General features: G+C 41.9%; 1 protein-coding gene across 2 annotated transcripts; it reads right to left on the minus strand.

Annotated features, from left to right (window-relative positions):
• On the minus strand, positions 1–21,184 carry fhl3a (four and a half LIM domains 3a). 2 transcript variants are annotated; one of them, XM_057045375.1, is made up of 6 exons: positions 20,948–21,184; positions 4,087–4,251; positions 3,267–3,441; positions 1,904–2,073; positions 1,604–1,790; positions 1–1,170 (listed from the first exon to the last, which is right to left on the minus strand). In XM_057045375.1, the coding sequence occupies exons 2-6, from the start codon at positions 4,240–4,242 to the stop codon at positions 1,010–1,012; spliced, it is 849 nt and encodes a 282-aa protein (XP_056901355.1). In that variant the 5' UTR covers positions 4,243–4,251; positions 20,948–21,184; the 3' UTR covers positions 1–1,009. The 2 variants fall into 2 exon arrangements, with proteins under 2 accessions (XP_056901355.1, XP_056901353.1); XM_057045373.1 differs by having other exon boundaries at positions 3,261–3,441.
• Between the last annotated feature and the right edge of the window lie 457 nt (positions 21,185–21,641).

A 21,641-nucleotide genomic window follows, 5' to 3' on the forward strand; every position in this document is an offset into this window, starting at 1 on the left:
AACGGTCAGTGTAAATTTATTTCCTTTATAACTTCACAAAAAAAACCAAAACTGAAACATGAAGAATTTGGCCGTATTATATTTTTACAGTAACCTCATACTGTTGTTGCCTCGGTGACACATTCAAATTTGCCAACTCTGACTAACCAGCATCAAAGCTGAGAGCATGAAATATAAGTATTAGTTTAATCAATTCTCTCGTGAAGCTTAACAACGCAAAAAGGACACACAGAGAGTGTTAACAGCGAAACAACTCCTAATTATGGCAGAACACTGGAGACATGCATTCTCCTGCAATACACAACGGTACCACATTTACTTTACAGCTTCTTTTGGTTATAAACGCTGGCTCTTTGAGCAACAGTGAATACAAAAATCCAACATGACAGACAAAAAAAGATAGGAAATGAAGGAAGTTTTGTAAAAAATGAGTGTCACTGCAAGGCCGAACACAAGTAAAGTTACAAAAAGTGTTCCTTTTTATAAAATGGGTCGTTATGTGCACAGATATCTCATTCAAAGTGCAAATAACTTATTGCCTTGTTTATGTTGCTTTTTGACATTGCAATTGAAATTGCAGCTATAAGATCATCACGACAGCACCTATAGTGTACTTGTAAATAAGCACTGTAAAGTTTACAAATGTGTTCTATCACTGTTCTGAATCAGGGTTTAAAATATGAATGCTTTTCACTTTCAGTTTGGTTCAATGGCACATGCAACATAACGGTATACTACTGTTTTTAAGGCACTCTGTAACTTTGTTTGACAAGACAAAACCTTTTGGTCATTATCTTAAACACTGAGTATTAAATGAAGGACATTTCATCTTTGCACATGACAGTAGTTCCTGTGTGGCAACAAACCGAGCTGTCATAATAAGATCTTTGAGCGGTGGCATTTGTTAAGCGGCGTTTTCTTCCTCAGTAATGATCTGGGCTTCTTCACTCTCGTGATGAATAGCAAACGTTTAGTCAAGGCAAGGGTGAGTACATGGGAAGCAACTTCTCTATAGCGTGCAAAGGTTGCTGTTGCATTCACGGCACAAGATCTTGTCACCGGTAGGGAAAAAGCCGGCGCCCACCAGCGAGACGGAGCACTGGGAGCAGGTGAAGCACGGCTGATGCCACTGGCGGTCCTCAAACGAGATGTACTTTCCTCCCCCAAAACCTGGGACAACGGCAAAAAAATTGAGACAGTTCAGCTCCTGTGTTCACATTCAGGAGGCTGATTTGAATTGTGCAACTGAAGTTGGAACAATTTCATCAAAAAGCCTAAAACTAATTTCTTTGTGAGTCATTCACAAAGAAACATTACAAAACAATAAAAGTTAACGTGATTACTCAGAACAGCTTCGCTGTAGCCGTGGCCCGCAAACATCAGCGAGACTGTCGTTAGAGCCCGCTCAATCCTGATTGGCTGATTATAGCCGGTTACAACATCTTATTCCAAATAACCACAACGGATTTGACTGATGGACAAAACAGCCCATTCCCGTAAGACTGAATTTTCATAAACTTTTTAGTGAGAATTTCTCCATTTCCTTTGGGGTGAGCTGAATAGAGGAAATGTTATTGCATGAAACATGGTGATGACGTCTTACCTGTGATGGGTTTAGTGCAGGCCTCACACTTCTTAGCATAAAGGTTACCAAAACACTTGAGGCAGTACGGGCTGTCGTCCCGGGAGGTGAAGTGTTGACCTGCGAGCTGTGTCGTACAGTTGGTGCACACGAAACACTCCTTATGCCACGGCTCATCGCGATAGGTCACGCCACCTTTGGACAGGGTCTGAAAACGCAGGTCACGAGTTATCAAACTTGGGTGATATTTAGGATAATCCAGGTCCCCTGCCTTCCGATTTCATCTGAATGTTTTTATTATTGTCTTCAATATCTGCTGACCTTTTTACAGCGGGTGCACCGTGGGGCAAATTTGTCCTCATAGCAGGCCACGCAGTAATGTTCATCCTTGTCAGGGATGAAAGACTTGGAGCCAATGGGCTGTTCACAGCTGTGACAGATGAAGCAGCCTTCGTGCCACGTCGAACCCGCATACTCCAACTTCCTCGTACCTAACGGAGGGAAACGCAGATGAAAGGAAAGGGAAAAAAAATGGTGGAAAGAATGACTGAGCAGATGGAGAATTGTCTAATTCTATTGGAGATTAATATGCTTCTTTCAAAGGGTTACCACAGTATAGCCTACATTAAACTACCGAGTAAGTTGTGCAGGGATATACAAACAGACCTGTTACCTTGGGCTTCAGGAGCCGAAACAATATAATAAAAATAATATATAATATAATAAAGAAAAGCCCATCCCTCATGTAACTATAGATTTAAAAAAAAACAATTTAAAACCACAAACATTTAGTGGTATAATAACACTCTATTACTAACAAGTCATATCACCAATGTAGCAGCCTCAGCTAACGTCGGCTTGCTTACCGTACAGTGGTAATGCTAGCTTACTATTGCTACGCTGCTAATTTGGTGAAGCTAGAAATGCGTTCTCTGTGAAGCGAACTATAATAATTTTTCCCGAGTACACACTCATAATCACATGCCATAACCCCATATGCACGAGATAAAAAATAATGGATGCATGGCATCTTTTGAACTGGTAAGATCATATTTCGTCTTGTTTTGAAGGATCAATAATTTTCCAGATTTAACTTTGTTTATAGTAAATAGTGCTCATGCACATTAGGGGCGTGGCTTTGGTCAGATACCCACGAGGAGGCGAGATTAGTGAATTGAGGCTACATTCAAATCTTGCTAGCAGTTTTAATACTGTGAACTCTACCTTTAATACCTAATATTAAGAGCAATTTACAAAACTAACCCTTAACTTTCTACCATAAATACAATAAATGAGAATAAAGCTGATCCTGAAGATTTTATTCGCTGTCGAAAAGTGAGCTCAATGGCGGTACTGAAACCATTTGGTTTTCATGAGAGCTGCGGCTGTTGAGAGATGAAATTGAAATAAATGATCTCATCTTATTATATCACCAGTATCATGGGAGCACCAGTATTGTTTCCAAGTTATTGGCTTATCTTTGTTTAATTTTAAGGCCTTTTCTGAAATAAAATCAGATGCAACAGTCCAGATGGAACTGTTGATGGCAATTTTAAGACATTGACAAGCATGTTCCTCTTCAATCCTAATCCCCCCCGCCCCCTGTCTTTGGGATATCTGTACCCACAGTGGAAGGGATCTTTAAATAGCCAAATGTATGGGGGCCAAATGTGCAAACCTTCACCTGGCATGACGATCTTGTCGCAGGCGACGCATTTGGAGGAGAACTCATTACAGTAGCAGTCGTTGCAGAGCAGCGCCTCATCCTGGCTGGTGAAGGGCTCATCCGCCAGCGAGCGATCACAGCGGAAACAGCGGAAGCAGTGCTCATGATAATGCCGGTCCTCGTAGAAGAGTTCCTGGCAGCGACCCAACAACAGCAGCATTTTAAAGGAGACCATCACATTATTGAAATCAGGCTTACGTAAAGATTTCAGTTTTAATAATGCGCAAACCCAGAGTCTGGTGTACGTGGTAGCTATGCATGCTTAGAGACATCCGTGTACATAACGCAGTGTTTAAAAAGGTTTAAACAGAAGTTGAATAGAGTGCACAAAAGGCACGGCGCCAAGAAAATACTGCCTTTATTTACCATTTACTGCCCACATGGGTGTGGATAACTCATTGGCCCACTCAGCTAAGCAAGCTGCAGAGCACTGCACTGTGTTTCATTCTGTAAACTCCATTAATCTGCGGATGCCAGTCTTAAATCCTCATGGTAGTGGTTTCCAGGATAATAATCAAACTCGATCGTAGAGCAGATGGAGACGTTCCCTCCAGCTGACTGTTTAAAACTTTAACCGAATTGAGGCCAATGGGCTTAATTGGGCTGCCTTAAGCATGTGGTATCATCTATTTCTAGTTAAATGTCATTACAGCAGACATTTATTGGTCAGATAAAACTTTGCCTGACAGAAAAGACGTGCTTGTACTCAACAGGAACACATTTAATAATGTTTCAGCTCCGCTGGCTGCATGTCTGGTCATGTTGAAATGCCTCTCACCCTTGCGTCATGGCCAATCAGCTCTTTACACTCATCACAAGTGTTTGAGAACAGGCTGTCGTAACATGGGATGCAGTATGGGCTGTCGTCCGATTGGATGTACTTGCGGCCGTACAAGGACTCCTTGCAGTTGTCGCAGTCAAAACGGTCAGCCATGGCAGTATTCTGGAAAAGCACAAACACTCACGTTGGCAATGTAAGGCAGAATAACACACACAAAGAAGACTGGGATTTCCACAGCCTATATTTATTCAGCAAATACTCGGCTCAGGTACGTGATGGATGATAAACCACGCATGCGGGAACAGGTGGAAAGGCAGAGAGTGACAAAGGTGAAGAAAGAGAAAGAGAAATAAATCCTTGATTTTGAATGCCGCGTAATCAAAGTAAGCCGGAAGCAGGAGGAGGAGGAGAAGGTCAGGGCACCCCCACTGCGCCTTTTTTCAGTAACTCCAAATTCCTCCTGCCGCTGACAACTGCTTCTCATCTTGCAACATTGGGATTACCAAGAAGCTCGCACATCACCCATCTCCAAATATTTATTTTATCCATGTTTTCCCAAGTCGATCATGGACCACCAACATGTATGCACACACACACTTGGTGCTGTTTAAATAAGAAAAAAAATAGCTTCCCCTAAGCATGAAATACAACAGTAATAACATGTATTTACAGGAACAGGAGGCTTCAACTGTGCTGCACGTTATTCTTTCTTGACTGAGCACACAAGGTGACTTTTTGTTCAGCGTGACAGTGTGATATAATAATAATAATCAGGCTTTAAACTGCCCGTCCTGCAGCAACGTGCACATGCCAAGCGTATGCATAAACTGCACGCACACAAGACACACATAAAAAATAAGACAGAATCTATCGTCAAAGAAAACATCTGTCCCGGCGTCTCACATTTCCTCTGTGTCAGCCCTTTGCCAGACAAAAGCTGTTAATGAGCCGGGGGGGAGAATGTCAAGATCTGACAGCTCTCACCTGCTCGCAGTCCTCATGCTTAACCTGCAGGCTTTTTTGGTAAACACATCACTGTTTCCAACCATACACACTCACTTGCCATCGGGTGGAAATCAGAAGAGAAAAAAACATTGTTAAATGAATGTTATGCGATGTCATGATCAGGACTACTGAGGTGATGTCATCGCATATGAACTTTTTTGACATTTGGTGCTGATTTCCATGCCCTGTGTTGAAGTGGAAGCGCTGTTAATTTATGTTTCCATATGCTGCTCCAGCCTGCCAGGTAAAAGAATGAGCTGAGGCCCGATTCATAAAGCTGAGAAGGCAGAACTCTGACGTCTGGTGTCGGCTTCAGTATTCAAAAGAATATCAAGCAGTTGCTCATTTTTCTCCTCGACATCATTAAGGATCATCGCTCCTAAAAAGCTCTGGAGACAGACTTTTCTGTCTTTCTAATTTTCCCCTACCTAAAATGGCATTCCCATCTCTCTGGATCAGCGTTGGCCTGCTCCCTCTTTATCTACAAGTGTTTTTGTGGTCTCTAAAGAGGACCACCTTAAGGCAAAGTTAGTCGTGTGCCAGCAGGTTAAGAGTGTGTAACAATATCCTGTCCACCAGTACACACAGACAATCTTCATGACTTCAAAATCAGACTGCGGTCTCTTTTTGACCTCTAGGTTTTAGCGTTTAATGCTATCGGTGTTTGAAAGGCTGATGGCATGGGTTCTCACAGAGAGGGGCCTGACGTCAGTGCACTGACCTCTCAGTGATAAACTGAAGACGTGACTGCATGCGGCCATTTCTGAGCCAAAACCTACATTCCAAAATTAAAGACAAGAGATCTGGGTCACAATGGGCTAGTCTAGAGAGCAGTTCTCACAGGGCTTTGTGTTTACTACCGTGTACAAAGAAGATAATTTCCTAGCAAAGGTCCGTTTTCGTCACATCCAGGACCTACTGGCTAAGTACCACAGTCTCGGTTAATAACAAATACCAAAGCTGTGACTGAATTCAACCCCCTGGGAATTGAATGGGCTTCAAAGAACTCTCCACCACAGCCTCAACCCAGAATAATGGTCCAAAGATTTAATTATCCTTCTTTGGCAAAAAGGTAAGAATGCCTGCTTGATGTTAAAAATCTTAAATTTGATTACCCGTAGTAATCCAAGAAGAATTTGTCCTAAAGTCAAAAGTAAAGCTGTATGGGACAGGTTAAATTCACAAGTCCATATCTTGATCTGAAGTTCTTAACGGTCACGTAATCGGCAGAGGCAACTGGAAAACAGGAAACGCAGCTTTTCAAACAGTGCCAAACAGAATTATTCCAAATGTGTTCAACATGAGTTTTCAAAAAGTACACCCAAACTCACACTTAGATGTGGAAAAGTTGTAGCATAAATGATGGAAGAAGCAGAAATTTAAAAATCCAAGGAAGTCCCCCTCTAAAAATGTGTCGCACGCAGTTGTCCAGTTTTAGTTACTTACCTTTTGCTTTTACACAAGCATAACAGGTTTAACCCCTCTTGAAAACCTTTTTGGAGATGCAAATATTGACCCAGCGCTAATAAATTATACAACGGCACAGGAATGCCGAGGACTATGCTCTCTTAGTCATGACAACGCTGCCTGATTGGAATTAAGGATGAAGTTCAGGGCCAGTTGTGAGACGCCACAGAGCCATCCACCGGGTCGAGCATCAGGCTGTATGTTGTTGCCAGGAGAAAAAAAGTCATGGTTGGATACTGAAGGGCTAGCAGACGCCCTGATCACTTCAGTCCCACAGGCATGCTTTTAATCCCCAGCCCAAACTTTGCTCACGCTCTGTTTGACTCCAAACGAACACTCCGCAAAGCCCACTGGGAACAAGCCCACCAGTTCTTCCCGCTGTGCATTACAAGAACCTGCATGTAACCTATCTGTTTTTTTAAGCAAAGGCAGAGAACTTGACATTTTGATACATCCTCGGAGCAGATAGAGGATCTTAACTGAAGTGTTTGTACAAGTCCAAAATGTCTACTGCAACCTTCATTTTACCTCCAAGAAAGGAGAAAAATATTTTTTTTAAAAAGTGTGTTCAGGCCAATATAAGAAAATGTAATTTACGGGCTGTCAGAGTATGTCTTGGAAAGCAGACGCTGAATTGCCAGTTGTGGATTAGTGTGATTCAACGGCTAAATGAAGACTAACAATGGAGACAGTCTGGAGACAAAAGCTTCTGGCAAATGACATTAGTCACTACATGCTTTGTGCACATTTACACATTCTGTTCTGCTTTACACACAGACTCATGATTAAAGCCTCTAAATGTAGTATGAGCTCTAAAATGAACTATTGATCTCCTTTGAGTTTTACTTTTAAAGTGACACAGTCTATACACAACAGCGGATGTATAGGAAGCTTATAGTTACGTCTCTAAGGTCAGCCCGCCATGTTTGCAACCGGCATAAAAGCCAGGTTCCATAACATGAGCAGGAAATTTTCCTCTCATTTTTCAAATGAAGAAATTCTGAGGAAAAACACAGAACACAAAATCAAAGATCAATTTTACTCCAACTTCATTGATTTAATGTCAGAAAATAAACTGTTAAGAATACGTATAATGAATTCCAAAGAAGTATTCAATAGAAAATGGCTAATAATGCTGTTCAGATGGAGCAGCCTAGGTGCGAGTGGAATTAAATCAACAGATGTAGAAAAAACAAATGAGTACCACCCACACATCCATTTAAACATGTATATGACATGTCAACATTATAAAAACAGCAGAGATCCTGCCACTGTAGCTGATTTGACCATTGGATCCTGAAGGGGGCTGAAACAGCATCACTCTGCAAATGTTGCCTTGGAAATCAAATTTAGTTTACTAAGGATTGTGCAATTGTAGTGGACATGATTTAAAGTGATCGTCAATGAACATAGTTTAAATAATAGCAAATAGCTGGAATTCCAGGACAACGGCTCCTCTATTTCTTTGGTCTGTTTATAGTTCCATTGAGTGTTCGTTTGCTATTCAGTGAGCACAGTCTGATTTTTTTTTTTTATCAATGAAGTGGCAAAAATAACTGAAGAAATGTGTTGAGCAGATCTCCCAGGACTCTGTTTCCTCTTAAGAGCTCTGGGACAAAGGATGCACAACCACAGGCCAAAAGGGAAATTTTGGAACAAAAGTCAGGGGATTTGACTAAATCATAAACTTAAGGCAAAATAAACCTGATGGGTTAAGATACATCGATGCCATCACATCGTCCTTTGAATAACTGGACGCCTGCCAGGCAGTAAAGCTCCAAGTTGCCTTGGAGATGAAGAAAAACTACAAAAATTCACATTTAAGTCTATGATTTGAGGGCCTTGCTGAGCTTTAATAAATATAGTAGTACGAAATCAAAGGCTGGGGTTGGAAAAGACCATCAGGGAACCTGATTATGGTGGCTTTGGTTATTGATTCCTCTGGCTCCAGACAGCAGAGGGCTTTTCATAAGGGAAACAACATGAAAACATATGAGACATATGTTAATTTAAGTATTTGGTTTTAAGCTTCTGGCAGTAATTCAACTGAGCTCAAGCTCATTCTGGAGCCATCCGTTCTAAACGCTAGTCCACGGCGGCGTGCACACATCGTCTACTTGCAACTTCTACTGATTATGAAATAAAAACTTAAGGGCACTTTTGTGAAATTTACTTTTAGCAATTACCTTAGTAGACGGGACAGAGTTCCCATGGTGGTCTAAGAGCACCTGAGACCAATCTCCTGTGGGAGCACTGGGTCAGGCCTGACGAGAGAGCGCACGGTGCAGGAACAGACGCTGGAACACCAACCTGTTATTGTCTCTGAGCACTTAAACATTGCCTAGTGTGGTGAAGGAGGGGACAGAGGACAGAAATGAAAGCTAACATTGTAAACACAAAGGGAGAAATGACTACCTCCAAGAGAAAATGTCACAGTGGCCTTTATAATTTGTCTCTTCTTGGTGACTTTTAATGACCATGAAAGTGCAGGGACATGCCTTAAAGCTTTTGTTCTGGTGTGCACTGCACCGTGAACTATTACAGAAAAGCTGTGAGTGAACAGCAGTTGGTTGGGGAAAAAAAAGACACCTAACCTTCTGGACTCCATCATTTAATTGATTTGACAAGGCGGTTTGAGTGCAATGAAAACATAATAAAAACACAACATAAGCCTGCTTTTCCTTCTGTTTAGTTACACTTAAAACAGATATTTGTCATAATGTGACAGCCACAAGGCACACTGGCATGGGGACATGGCAGCACGGAGGCCCCCATCTCCATGCACACCAAACTTCTGAAGGAAAACAGCTAAATATGTAATTTTCACTTCGCGTCTGCACCGTCTCTACGAGCCTACCGACACCAAACAACACCATCATAATTATAATAATTCTAGAACATCGTCCCAGCTACCGCAAGAGAAGGAAGGAACTCTGAATTTATATTTACTGCTGTGAGGATGGATGAAGGAACACATTTTTGGCCTACATTCGTCTTCCTTTGGCAAAAACGCTACCATACATTAGGTCTTAACATCTGGTTTGCATTGAGGAAACTATGCAGTCGACTTTTGTGTGCCAGTGGAAGTTTTGGAGCGTCCCAGCCTGGAGAATGCAGGGAAGGCTGTCTTTATTCTCTGTCACTGTGCCAGTGTTTGCTGGTAAAAGTTGAAATGGCGTGAAAAGAGAGTGAGAGAAGAGAAAAGCAAATCAAATGTGGAGAGTAGAAAAATGTTTAGAATTGTCAACAGGGTCTTTGGAGATGGTAAAGAATGCAGCGTTAAAAGAGCAAAGGTGTGCTAAGGAGAGGTTCTCAGAAATCATTATTCAACAATAGGATGGAAGGTTATACCTGCTGAACAAAACCATACGGTGACATGTAAACATGCTGTAAATAAGAGAGAAATCTGGGAAAGGTGCTGAAAGATCTCAGGGTAACGGTTAGATTTTCTGGGACCCTCAGTCTGTTGCAGGCTCTACAAAAAATAGGTGGAGTAGGGTTGTTTAATCAGAACTGGCAAAACCTATTATGACTTAATAAACACATTTAATCATAAATACCCAGGAACTCCTGTTTCTTCTCACAGCATATTTGTGGTCACAGAGGGCTCTCTGAAACCACGGCTTCCTCGATAGCTGATCAAAGAGATCGGGAATCTCTTTGAAACCTAAAGCCACCCGGCTCTTATTTGACGCGTCCAATGCTTTTGAACTGGCATTGCAGCGTGTTAAAATAAACATTTCAATACGAGTCTTTTGAAAAAAATTATCTTTTTCTGGTCTGCCGCTTAAGATTAATACTCCTCGAACTACTACTAATAATGATAAAAGTTCCTTTGGGCATTTTATGCTTCTATTTATACATGCCCCCCACCCCCATTTCCATTTATCCCCCGTTTTTTCTCCCTATTTCATGTACATTACAACTAAATTTATTAAAACAGCCCTGAATTGCTGAAATTGCACAATAGAAACAGTTAATTAGTCACAACAGTTCGACTAGACTAGCCTCTTTCCTCGACAGCTCCCGCCCAGGTGTGTTTTGCATGGGAGGGAACTTGATGAGTGTTCTTGTCCTCCACCATACACACTTTTGTAATAATCTGTCAACATCTTCATCAGCGACTTCAGATCCGAGTTTTCATATTCGCAGTACGGAAGTGCGTTAAGAATTCGACCTGTTTGATTCACGACTGTTGCAACTGACAACATGAAGCTACGTTCACTTAAATGCTACATGATTCACTTTCTGGTTGGGTATTTCCTCCCCCAAAATATCACCACCATAAGGAAGAACTGAAAGAACCCTTTTTCAGAGGCAGTAGCAGAACAGAGATAAACCCGTGTCTGTGTCTTTCTTCTACTGGCTCCAAGATGTCACTGCAATGGAAAATTACCTCTGGACAGCTCTTATAAATAAACCCAAGTTCTGCAAACTGCCGGATACAAGAGATCTGTGGTCCAACTTTGCCTGCCTCGATTTACACTTTACCATATATGGATTTGAGGCACGTGCAGTTGAGTTGTTGCCATGGACTTGACCATGAAATTTCGCTTCCCAAGAGGATATTTCAACTTTCCAGTTGTTGGGATGATATCAGTCATGCACGTTTATCTTCCTGCCATGGCTACATGCCCTTATTGTTTGCTTTGTTTTTCTTAAAAAGCTGTATAACCGTGATATAAGAGCTACTTATACTACTCTCAAGTGACTTTATGATTTCTTTGTGTTGAGAAAAAAAACATTTGTTGCAGTAAAGAATGAAAGTGATTTATAGATTATTATTTATGGATGAATCAGTCAGGATGAATATGCTTTTTCAAAATCTATTCTATAACTGATTAATAAAATGCCATTTGAAGGTGATTATATACATTCCAAACACAAACAGATTTGCCTGTCCTTAATTTCAACATCCAACCGTTAAATATAACGAAATAGTTGAGCCAAGCAAACAGCATTTCAATGAGTGTGTCATCATGTTTCCTTAAACACTTTCTGACCACAGCTGTGTATCCATTTGGTCTAAGGTTATTAGTAACACACAAGCACTGAACATGAGGCTAAAGTGTGAACCAAAACACACAAAATGGCTCCTACAGACATGGTCAATCCCAGGTGGTCCTCTAATGTTGCTGAGTCGGCAGAACTAGCCCTGACATCAAGGAGCTGGTCTAAGGTTTCACAGGCCGCATGCTCAGCAATCCAAGCCACACACAACTACACAGTACACACCCACAACTGCAAGCAATTATTTATAACCCATTCAGACTTGTGGCTCGTGGCTGCCCTGATGGCACCTGACCCTGAGGTGAATGCCCAAACAAGAAGGGGATTTTTCTAAGAACGCTTTTCCAACATCTCCTGACGTGAATACTTTGCGTGTGTTTGTTAGCAGGTGAATGTTTCTGATCACATGAAGAAACATTTGCCCTTAGCTGCAGGAATCATCTTTCAGACTCAATAAACTCGCTCCCATCCCGACAAGATGGGTCATTTGAAGTACTGGGTTGGCTCAAAGATTTGAGGTTCCCTGGGCCAGTTTGAAATGACTGGGATGAATATCTAAGAAGTAATTTCCAGTATACGTAGCCATTTTTTCCCCCCTCACAGACATATCTCCATGGAAACACAACAGTATTCCCATTCCCCAGAGCCGTAAACCTCTTGGCAGTCACGATTAGCTCTTGTTTCATTCAATGCACTGTTGACTGAGGACATGACCCGGCATTTTATGGGGTTGTGACGATGTGAAAGTTGATGTGTTGCAACACAAGAAAACAATGACCCCATCGTGGACCTCAAACGTTGTATGTCTGAAGTTTGTTAACTCATTCTAGAATATTTTAAGGGTCTTATGAGATAAACAGACTGTAATTTGCATTTAAATTAACATCTTAAAGACCCCCAAACATATAAATAACCAATATCCGAAACACTCAGGACCTTTTCCTGTCATAAAAACATAATTGTCATCCCTTTTTCTCTGACTTGGAGAACCAATTGTTAATTAATTTTGTCTAACAGGCAACAACATCTGCACCAAATAATAACGAGGAGTCTGAGCCAATATGAAAATACACACCCACTCCGCTTTTTCCTTTTACCCCAAACAAAGACATTTCTGGGAGTTCTCACTCAGAGAGTCATGCACATTTGCAAAACACGGAGTAACAAAGGGAAATGTGAAGGCCAAAGTCCCAGAGATGCACCTGTGGTCACGTATCCGGACAAACAGTCCCATGTCTACAGTGTTTCACGACGTGCAGCCTGAAGGCAGGGGAGGTCGCACAAAAATAAACACGAGCAGCAACTGGCAACAGTGTGCAGCACATGCAGGAAGAGCCGATACTGCTCGCAGTTTGTTTTAGTCTCCTTTTGGAGACTTCCCCTCGGGTGTAATTGCGGCTCGTATTTCCAATCCCCGGCATTTCTGCTCATAGAAGCGTAGCTGATAAGATCAAACAATGTGATGTACTTAGGAAATGAGTTTCTGAATTGGAAGTTATCAGCGTAGTGATCCAGCTACGCCAAAAAAAAGAAAAAAATTCAATTCAACCCTGGCCCATTGACTATTAGTCAATCCTCACCCAAGAATGTCATCATCATTTATGAAACCAATGAAGACAAAAGTGGAAAGGAAAGATAACCATTAGTTTCCATAGAGACGCTGCTGCTGATCCTGCCCATTGTACCTATCTCCAGGTTTCAGTTTGCACACTGCAGCTAAAAAGAGCACATTTTATTTGGAAGATTTTTTCGGGACATACTTGACCCAATTTTTATCACCTCAAAGTGGGACCATTTCTATTTCTTGTCATACTCTCCATTTATTTTGCTTTTCTCATTTCTAAGTAGGTTAACAGAGAGCTAGCACGGCGCCTGTCGGATGCCCCTCTTTTTCACGCCGATGAAGTTTAGCAATGTGCACAGGTAACTGCTACACTCGTGAAGATGACAGAACTCAGGGTCAGTCACCCCCCCCCCCCCCCCACCCCCCCCGCGCCTTACTACCAGGAGAATGTCGATGAGCTGAAATGGAGGCCTTGTGGCTGAAACAAGCTCACTTCAAAGGTGTCCATAAATCACGCTGCCATGCATCCCATGACTGGCTCCACCATCTGTGTCCTCCAGTGACAAACCCCTCCACTCTTCTCTTTTTCTATGTTGTCATCTTGTTACAAAGGAAATGTGCATATGTGATTTCCCATCGTTATCCCATTTTGACGTGGTATTACTGGGTATTTTGAGTGGCTATAATGATTCAATAGCATGAATGACCCTCTGAGGTGGGTGGTCTCCTCTCCACGAATGGAATATGTCATGATCGCTTTTTAGTTGCAACACAGCAAAAATAGTTTCAACCGATCCAATAGGTCTCAACAGTTTCCACATTTTGTAATCTATTTTACTGGTATTCTCTAAATGTCTCCTGAAAAACAGTCCTTACAAGGAAACATGGCTGTCACTGAAGACTTCCTAGATTAATAAAGATGTTCGGTTAAGCATTGATAAAAAGAAAGGTGCAAGCCAATGTATAGCAGCAAGTTGTGGCTAGTAGTAGCAGTTTTTTTTTGACTTTGCCAGGATAGACCTGTAATCCATCAAGTCTTTATCTCCTTTTGTCACACACTGAAATCTCTTTATCATGCAGCCATGCAAAACACCATTTATCTTCCCCAACTAATTCATTATTGCCGATAAAATGCAAAATCCCATCTGCAGTTTAATGGAGGGACGGCGTGAAAACAGGTGCTTTGGTAAACACTGATAGGGTGGTTGAATTATGTTGTTCCCGTGCAGATCTGTATATCTCTTTCAATCTATTAACCAGTCTTGCCCGACCTCATTCTGCTTCTCTTTCCATAGGGAGGATTGTTGGCTTCGGGCAACACCTGAACAGTGCTGAGGCTAAACATAAAGCAGATACAAACAAAGTGAGGAGGAACAAGGTTCTAGCTGTGGCTCCACTGCCTACTCATCGATCAAGCAGTGTCTAAATCTGTCTGGCTTTGTGTAAATGAACAGAATATATGGCTCCATGGCTCCCTTGTGGAGCCAGCTTGTGAATGAATGGTAACAGCTCCATAGCACTTATTTGGAGACAAATCCCTGCACTCAGTGTAATATTCCCATTAGAGATCATTGGAAGCATGAATTAGCGTGACCCCAATGACCCCAATCATCAAGCAAAAGTCTCATAATATAGGATGCTTTTCCTTCCATTTTGTCTAAAACGATTATTAAATCTTACTCACTTTTCCACTCACCACTGTGGAGGGAGCGTGCGATGGGATAAGGGATGGGGAGGTTTAAGGGGGGTTGAATACTTCCACAATGAAATCATGGTGCTTGTGTCATTGGCCCTCTGCTGTGCTTTGCTCACCGTCTGGCCCCTATTTTACTCATTGATCTAATTTCCATTGCCAACACTGGATGTGGTTCTGCATGAAGCCGAATGTTTAGGCCCATTACAGTGCTAAGAGAGCTGCATACGCATGGTAGACCTCAGGAAAATGAAGAAAAAAACAAGTTAGAGATCTTTTCCAGACTTTGAGAAGGTTTCAAACAGCAGAGTGTAAAGTCTGTGTTCAGTTACAAATGCACATGTGCTTTTATCTCGGGTATTAAAAAGCACCTTATATCCTTTATTAAGTATTTATTTTCAGTTTGGAATTATAATGCTTTAGAATCCAAGTTCTCCCTCTATCTAAATATCGCCTCTTCCTAATATAGATAGAATTTATTGTTGTCTGTCTGATGGATCCGCTGGTTATTGTAGTTCTGAATGCGTCCTTCGAATGCCTTTAGGGAAGTTAAGTTTGGAGGCCAGATTTGTGTGTCACATTTGAGTTATTCCACACGTCATCCCACAGGGTTTGAATTGCTTTGCAAAATTGGGTCGGTTGTGCCAAATATCACCAGGACCGAAAGCTGTCTTGTAAATGAGCGTTGGTCATTGCGCAATGGTGCGCACTGGTTTTAATGTTATGGTTGATGGATGAATATGTAAAGCCTGCTTGCAAATGTCCTATAATGATAATTTGCTGCTGCTACCATCTCTGTAGGTGGTTTGGATGAATGACAGAGATATACAGACTGCACCCCGACCCCATTTGATACATGGGCCTTTATCCGTCACATCAATCCGCCGACATCACAGAAAAAGCCTCATTTTGAAAGCATAGCTGCAAAGAACTGAACAATAACTCTTGTTGAGATAAGAGAATTATTAGTATTCTACACCTGATGAAGATTTATCTAAAGTGCCGAGGGGCAGCTCTTTCTGCAGCGATTTTCAGATGATAAAAAATGTTTAAAATAGCAGGATGAATGGCTTTAAAATATAAATATTATGAAGACATGACAGCGACAATTAGGTCTAGGCATCCGTAACTGTTCCCCATAAATGAAATTTATGTAACTGCTACAAATCCACGCGCACTGTAACATATGTGTATATATAGTGTAATATAAGTGTCTGATACATTTCTGTGCAGTTGTAGAAGAAAAGCGTGAATCTGTGGTCTGTGATTTGCATATTTACAAATGCTTTATCTGTTTTTGTGATGTCTGTACATTGTGCAAACCATTAAAGACTGCCAGGATGGTAAATGTGTTATATTTATGTTATAAATATGGTTTATGTATCAATGCGGCCTTATATTGTGAGTGTCTGTATGTGGAAATGACTTAATTCACGAGGATCTATCAGAAGCAACTAATTGTGTTTAAGTACCAGACAAAACAGTTTCCTGTAGCAACACGAGGCCTGTAAATCATTTGCTCATTAAGCAGAAATTTTAAAAGCTCTGTTCTCCCTCTGGCCTGAGTTATGTCTGAGTACTCAAACATCCTGAGCTCAAAAAGAGTCGGCTGCCTGTGAACACACTGTCAAACCAAACAGTGTACTTCACTCTAATGACCTCATTGCACCACCAGTTTGAAGTACTGAAATCACATAAATTGAATGAGAACTAAGGCCAGATGCTTCTTGTCAGTCACAACATGTTCTTCTGCATTTGTGTGCACCAAGGAAACCTTTTGCAAGATGTAGACGTGGTACACGCAGCATAAACCACGTGCAGGATCCTTATTTGTCACTGATTATGCTTTTCTGTGGCAGACCGTTGAGAGATGCGCCCACAGTCAGTAATAGTGTGTTTGAGCCACTCCTCTCCATCCCGTCCTTTCATTTTCCTCTCAGAACTCCAACTGAAGACCTCCTTTGGCCCCTGTTACTTGTCATACATCACCATCATCTCCTCGCGTCCTTTTATAGCCACAGTTGGGACACTTGCTGCCATTTATGGCCGCTATCCCACAAAGGTGAGAAAGCAGGGTGGCAAACCAGGCTGGGAAACATCCACCTTTGTTCCATTTCATATTGAATGCACCTCTGACAGCGTTACAAATGAGTGCCAAAGAATGCCCGAATGTTGCTTTTCTCAATGCCTAGCATAAATCCACACCTCAGTCTATGTAGCAATTCTGGCTTGCCTCAGCCTGTCAACTTTGCAGATCGCCTCGCAGACAGAACCCGAGAGCAAGACATGTTATGTGTGTGTGTGTGTGTGAGTGAGTGTGTGTCTGCGTTACATGCCGCCGATGTCACATTCTTGATTGCTGCACTAGTTTCTTCACGCAGAGCAGAAGGTTTTTAAGTGTTTACTTTCGGTGAGGGGGAACGCTCTCGCTCACAGCTGCACTCCAAACAAACACTCGTGCATTTATCAGCGACAAGATAAAACACATCTAATCTGGACAAGTAACAGCCTTTTCACGCATTCCCAACAAGTCAAGTCTTTCAGGTTCATCAGTGGAAGACTGTTGTGTTACACAAACACCCACACGCCTACCATCAGCACACAGCCTGGGATCATTCTTTACAGATGTTGTAGCCAATTAAGTGTAAGGGGAGCAATCAAGCCCTAATGCAGTCGGAATTGTGGCAGGTTGGAGCTGCTGGCCATATAAAGACAAAGCTATCACATCAGCCAGGGAGTGATGTTACACTTGTGGAACCGGTGGAACAAACAGCATAAGCTGCCAAGGCAAAACTGCGTCTCTAACACATCTGTTATGAGGTAATTGTCCACCGAACATGTTTCTGAAGAGGAAAATCCCTCAGTCGACTATTTTTGAGTTTACACTGTTACAAATGCTTCACTTTTTAAAAAGTGACCAGTTAAGTCTCTTTTATTATTGTGTTATTTGAGTCCTGACGTGTATGAATGCATGGCTAAAATATGGTCTCAAATAAATGCCAGAATGGAACAAATGGAGGGGGGGTTGGAAAGACAACTGCGATAGTAATAGTTTGGCAATATTTCAGTGTTGTAATAGTACATTAGGTGCTTTATCATAAAGGTTCTAACTAAAAGCAGCCATGCAGGATGTATTTGTCATTTCGTTATATTTTTCTAAACAAATATAAAATGACTACAATGAGAAATCTGAAGATAAAATGAGGAAAACATCAGGATTAGTAAATAAAAAAATAAAGGCTTCATGTTACTGGTGCAGGTGACAGATGAAGGTTTGCATCACAGAATTCCAGTCATCTAAATCCTGTCATAATGTACATTTGCTTCCGTTGACACCCAATCCTACCCTCCTGCTCCTCGGCCAGGGAGCAGAAAAACAGCCGTGGCTGACTCATGCATGCTCGTAGGTCCCACACAATCTGATGATGCATCAGTGAATCAAAACTCTGCTCCCAATAAACCTCTGTGAGAAAACCCAGAAACACGAACGGCGGAGTGTAGCAATAGTCTGATTTGTCACGAATATCAGCGAGCCAAAGTGGAGAACATGACATTAAAGACTGAGTAAAGAAACACTGATACATTCTTTAATGGCTTATAATCAGTCTCTATTGAACTAGCAAATGGGCACTCATGAGACAAATGCTCTTCTTAGAATTTGCTATTTCCTTTAAAATCAGACCTTCCTTTGAGGCCAGCAGGTAAGTGCCAGCTATAGATCTGTAATTGTATGTCTAGAAGGTGTAATTACCCCATTAAAAGCGTCAGTTACCTTTTACACTTCTTTTCTTCCTATATAAAGTTTATATTCTCTTTACACAATATACCCCATAACGGAAGGTTTTAAGGTGTGCAAACTAACAGACGAGACAGAAAATGAACAAGGCATGCTGACTGGATTGTGAGAGACTACACATTGCCTCCTACGGGGGGGGGGGGGGGGGGGGGTGGCTGACTCAGAAGATCAAATTTCAGACGTTTACCAACAAAGCATTCATGGAGGAAGTCTAGTGCCCCTCTCAATAACACTGATGCACCTGGCCATCCTCACACAGGAAACCTGAGGTCACTTCCTCCCTTTTCAGGGAATTCAGACACACTGCTGCTGCCAGCCACGTGCCCCCGCACCCCTACTGGGTAGGATGTGGGGACTCACTGACTACCAGCAGGAAATAAAACGGAAACACACACAAGCACGCACACACACACAAGTAAAGAGAAGATTTGAACTTGGAGACGGTAAACCACCAGGGCTTAAAACAAATAAATTTCAGAAGCTCAGAAATTGTGTTCATGACAAGTTCCATTAAATAAATATTCAAGTTTTCCTTTTTGGACTCACATGTAACACAGATGTGACACTTCTTTGCCTAAGCAGCTAAATGCTGGGTTGAGCTGCACTGTCTGATTATGGTTGAAAGAGGCTGAAAGCAAGTTACACATATCAACAGATGTGTGTAAATGTGTAAATTACTACAAATTTAAAGCCCAACAACTCAACCTTTAGGATATTACACACAGACCTCATCAGAGCAATTTGGAAAAGCCTCGGATTGAACAGAATGGGCTATAGAGCCGTGGAAACTTTGCAAGTTCTCTCAAACACCCTGCAGGGACAGATGGCTGCAGAACGTCAAACAGCTTAAACAAGGATCTAAATTCTGCTTCCTACCAACCTACAACTACTTGACCACCGGTTCTCCATCATTATCCTTGGCCTCTATTTAAACTATGCCAACCTATAAAACCAGCCACAACCACGAGCGAGTTATTTAGCTAAAGTCCCACTGCAGTTTAGAGCTGGCCGCTCTCCAACCGCCACACGGGGCTAACCTTTGGAAAACACTGAGACGTCCGAAGAATGCGGCCATGGTCAATGAAACAGACAGGCAGGGAGGAAGAGGAAAAAGGGAAAACAAATACATTATACATCCCATTGGCTCCACAGGGCAGGCTTCCCAGATGTGAAATGGGACGTAATGACTGGTTTTTGGTTAGGTTATTTCTGCTTGTGACAAACAGTTTGTATAAAAGCTGGCACGGCTGAAAAGCATCATGCCAAAGATGCCATAGTCCTTAAATACACACACGCACACACATACATTTAAAGATTGCTTTGTTCACTTAGAATTGATTGATAATCAAATCCAACAGGAAAAATGATCTTATTATGCATGTGGATTTAAAAGTTTGGCCAGATGATACCTAAAAAAAATGCTCATTGAATGTTGATATTCTGAATTTTTTATCATTTCTTATGTCGAGATGACAAAAAAAAAAGGGAATCATTCTTTTTTTTCCTGTTGGAACTCAAACAGGTGAGAGAAACAAAGTCCATAGGCGGTACCAAGATGACGCAATAGGTGAAGTAATCATTAAGGGATGACATTTGTCCTGTGATGACTACAAGAGCTGTGATGATGAAGCTGCATCACAGACACACCCATTCCAAACACGCTACCAGAGACCACTTCCTGCTGCTGCTCCTGCTGCTGCTGCTGCTGCTGCTGCTGCTGCTGAAGGAAAGACAAGTTTAGAACTTTGCTGTGTGAGGCCTTCCCAGTCACACACACATACTGTACACACACACTCAGCTGGGAGCTTCTGTGACACAACAGTTGCTCCTTAATCCGTGCTCCGCAGAGATTCCAATACAGCTTTTTTTATTTATTTTTTACTCAGCTACTTATATGCATCAGAAAGATTAGAAAGGGAACACGGATTTGATTATAGAAACGAGAAAAAAGGCGTCCAGAGCAGCTCAGTCATGTCAGGAAGTGAGTTCTCTTTTGTCCTCCTCTCCTCAGGCAGTGTGTTTGATAAAGGTGTGAAGCACTGAGGCTTGTCACGACCTCATCGGCTCCAAAGTTTACACTCCCAGATTCACTCAAGACATCAAATACGACTTTTACCCCAGACACCAAACACAACAAATCAAGATCATTGCAGAAGAATAACGATCATGTGTTTCATTCATTATCACTAAAAACCCGAGTTAGTCTTTTATATGAGGTTTAAGGTTGCTTTTCACGGTAAAAGACCTTAAACGTTCAAAAAGTGGTGTCATTTGAGGTGTCTTTTGAAAAGAAGAGAATTAAAAAGAGATAATAAAGTCCTACCAGGGGTGATGTGTTGTGCAGCAACAGTTCCTTCTCTCTGTCACAGGACAGCCGCTCAGATCGCTCCCTTCCCCGGCAGCTCTGGAGCGTCGCCTCTAGCTGGAAACCTTTTTTTTTTTTTAAAAAAGTTTTGTATTTTTTCCCACCCTACTGTCTCTTCTGACAATAGTCAAACCTCTGCGGTGCAGACTGATGCGGCTCGCCGGTTACATTTGTCCCACTACCGAGGAAGTTGCGTGTGGAGTCACGAGATCCCTCCCCCCACCAAAAAAGTAGTCCTCCCTCCTTTCAAGCAACTTCAACCGATTCTCTGCAAGACAGCGAAACAGGGGGACACCTCTGTGGAGATAGAAGAGCTGAAATAATGCTGCTCATTTTCATTCTCCCGGGTAGGAATATCAGAGATCTTGAGACCCTGAAAGCCCTCGAATCAATCACAGTAATGGTATTTTCCTTGTAAATCTACTCTAATATACATGGCTGATGCATCTGTCAGGTTATTCTAATAATTAACTGAGAAATAAAAGGTAATTTCAAGCACTCAGATTGTAGTAGTAGCAAACAAAGTCGGGCAGCGGGGACTGGGCTGGGAAGTGGAGGGTTGTCGGTTCGAATCCCAGTGTGGACAAAACACGGAAGGCATTCAAGTAGTAGGGGAAGGTGCCAGAAAACCTATAGAGCACTGCCTAGGAAC

This window comes from Takifugu flavidus, chromosome 10, assembly GCF_003711565.1.
Source record: "Takifugu flavidus isolate HTHZ2018 chromosome 10, ASM371156v2, whole genome shotgun sequence".
In the NCBI taxonomy this organism is placed as follows: domain Eukaryota; kingdom Metazoa; phylum Chordata; class Actinopteri; order Tetraodontiformes; family Tetraodontidae; genus Takifugu; species Takifugu flavidus.

Bases quoted from the DNA above. Each gene is read 5' to 3' on its own strand.
- fhl3a (XM_057045373.1), bottom strand. From the start codon at position 4,242: ATGGCTGACCGTTTTGACTGCGACAACTGCAAGGAGTCCTTGTACGGC. The intron at 3,442-4,086 runs GTGAGAGGCATT...GGTCGCTGCCAG, and splicing joins TGATTGGCCATGACGCAAGG to GAACTCTTCTACGAGGACCG. The intron at 1,791-1,903 runs GTCAGCAGATAT...CTGCGTTTTCAG, and splicing joins GGTGCACCCGCTGTAAAAAG to ACCCTGTCCAAAGGTGGCGT.